The 2456-nt window shown below is 35.1% G+C and overlaps 1 protein-coding gene across 1 annotated transcript in view; it reads left to right on the forward strand.

Annotated features, from left to right (window-relative positions):
- LOC107104002 (failed axon connections homolog) overlaps nucleotides 1-2456 on the forward strand; it is a 22937-nt gene that overhangs the window by 9332 nt on the left and 11149 nt on the right. Inside the window, exon 2 of the mRNA XM_015403882.1 lies at nucleotides 1732-1867. Within this exon, the coding sequence (XP_015259368.1) occupies nucleotides 1732-1867 (136 nt within the window). The remainder of the gene's footprint in view (nucleotides 1-1731; nucleotides 1868-2456) is intronic.

Here is a 2456-nt window from a genome sequence, read left to right on the forward strand (position 1 = left end):
GAAATGCTGCAGTTCCTAAGGGAGGGAGAGTATCCAAACAATGCAATTTGGGGGTCCGGAATCAAGGTACATTTCTACACTTCAGAGAACCATTTGAAAATGTCACCCCAATATTGAAAGAGCCTGGGGCATGACCAGAACAGATGAGTCAAGGAGCCATCAGCAGATTTACATCTATCACATTTTGGAGATATTGATGGGAATATTCTGTGCAATTTTATTTTTGAATAGTGGAGCCTGTGAAACACGTTGAACGGAATTAACTGGTGCTTTACATTAATAGGGCATGATCGGATCCTCCCAGGACCATCCTCCCAGACCTCACTCCCAATCTGTAAGCCCAGCTCCTCCTCCCATGCAGCCCTCAGAGTCTGTGGCAAAATTAATTTCCTCTGCAAAAATCCCAACAAAGCATGAAATAATTTTTTCTTTATTCTGGGGAGCCCAACAGCATTCTGCCTAACTTATTTTCTTCAATTCTCTCAATCTTGAAGAAAGGCAATTAGATCAGTTTTTCACTTTGGAGTAAACTGACTGCTGTGGATTAATGAAAACCCTCTTTCAGCCTGATTCTAGCTTTTTAGCAGAAAACACAGAGTTCACATAAATTATCTCTTTATTTTTACTATTCTTATAATAGTACGATTCTTTTTCTTGAAATATTAAGACTATTAGAATTTTAAAACTACTTTATTTTAGCAATATTAAGACTTTATTCTCATATTACCATTTTGTTCTCTTTTTAAAGTCACTTTTTTTTCATATCATTACCACTATTGCACTTTATTCTTTGTTAATACCCCTTATTCTCACAGACCTAACATTTAGCTATTTTCATAATGTGACAACTTTAATTTATTAACCAAGAGTTATGAAATTATTCTCATGACATAATGACTTTATTTAATTATAAAATAATAGAAAAATCTCTTGGATTTTGTTCCACCACAAAAAAATTTTGCTCAGCATAAAAAAGAATGTCAATCATTTAAATCGGCTTATAAAAACATAGATTAAAATGACACATTAAATCCCCATCTAAACATATTTAACAGCAGACTATCTAGACAGGATTAACAGCAGAGTTCTCCTCTGCAGCCGATGGGTTTTCATCCAGACTATGAAATAATTTACCTGATTGATTCAGTTACTTACGTGAATCGAGTGTTGGGAGTAGGAAAATAGGGTACAATCTGATTTATTTTCTTTCCCCCTCATGATGTTTTCTTCTTCCATAAAAAAAAAAGACAAAACTAGAGTTTTTTTTTATGTTATGTTTGTTCAAGCTGAAGGAAAATCCCTGCTCTGGTTGATGAATTGATAATTGGCCTACAGTGGAAGATCAGATTTATTTTATAGCCTTTGGTTATTTTGATTGTTTAAAGCCTTTAAGACTTTCCTTAAAAAACACTGAGCTAACTGGCCTTAAAACGGAGAACGACTTCAGTGATTAAATTAGCTGTTAAAGTGTTAAACATCATAATGCTTTACAATTCAGGAATGGATACTGGTGCCTCTGTTTCCCATTATATCAGAATACGTCTTTATTATAGTTATAATTTGCAGCTAAAATGAAGACAACAGCTTTATTTTTTTATACTTTGGTTTGATATTTTGGAGATAAAAAAAATCTAACATGAAATAAAATTTAGTTTAGGATGAGATTAAATATTGTGTAAACAGTGTAGAGAAGATTTGATTTATTTTCTCTCTCTCTCTTGGTCTGTGCAGGAAGGAGCAGCAGTTGGACTCTAAAGATGCCATCATCCTACATCAGTTCTCCAGACCAAAGAACGGCATCCCCAGCCTCTCCCCGTTCTGCCTCAAGATAGAGACGTACCTGCGCATGTTAGACCTGCCTTACCAGGTACCAGAGAGCGGCGCTGAAAGGATGCAACATTCCAACACTCTACGCTATCAGTGCATTTTATCCGTTTTTATTGTTTTTCCCAAAAAAATACAAGTAAAACAATGTTTGGTTTTTCTTTCCCTTCAGGCGTTTTCTAAAAAAAAAAAAAAAAACAGACAACATTCCTGGTTGTAATATGGAATATTGTGTAAATATTTAAAGGGTGGGAATTCTTTTGCTGGACACAGGGGCGGATTTAGGAAATTGGGGCCCTAGGCAAAGACAGGCAGCGGGCCCTCTGAATTGAGAAGACAACACATAAAAAAGACCCATTCTACAGATAGAGAAATGTAATTAGAATAGACATTCATTGTTCGTTCTAGGTTTTGTCCCTTTTCTTGTTTTCCTCTCTATGTTTTGTACTCAGCTGACTTTTCATGCTGTCTCAAAAGGAATGAAAGATTTTTTCCAAGCACACTTAATATTATAAATGTTCTGATGGCATTTTAGCCAAAGGATTTTAATCAAAAACATAATTAATACGCACAAATAAGGAATAGTTGTATTAACCATACATGGAAACAGAGTTTTATGGGGCCCCCAGGAA

The sequence above is a fragment of the Cyprinodon variegatus genome, unplaced genomic scaffold (genome assembly GCF_000732505.1).
Source record: "Cyprinodon variegatus isolate N-32 unplaced genomic scaffold, C_variegatus-1.0 Scaffold1588, whole genome shotgun sequence".
In the NCBI taxonomy this organism is placed as follows: Eukaryota; Metazoa; Chordata; class Actinopteri; order Cyprinodontiformes; family Cyprinodontidae; genus Cyprinodon; species Cyprinodon variegatus.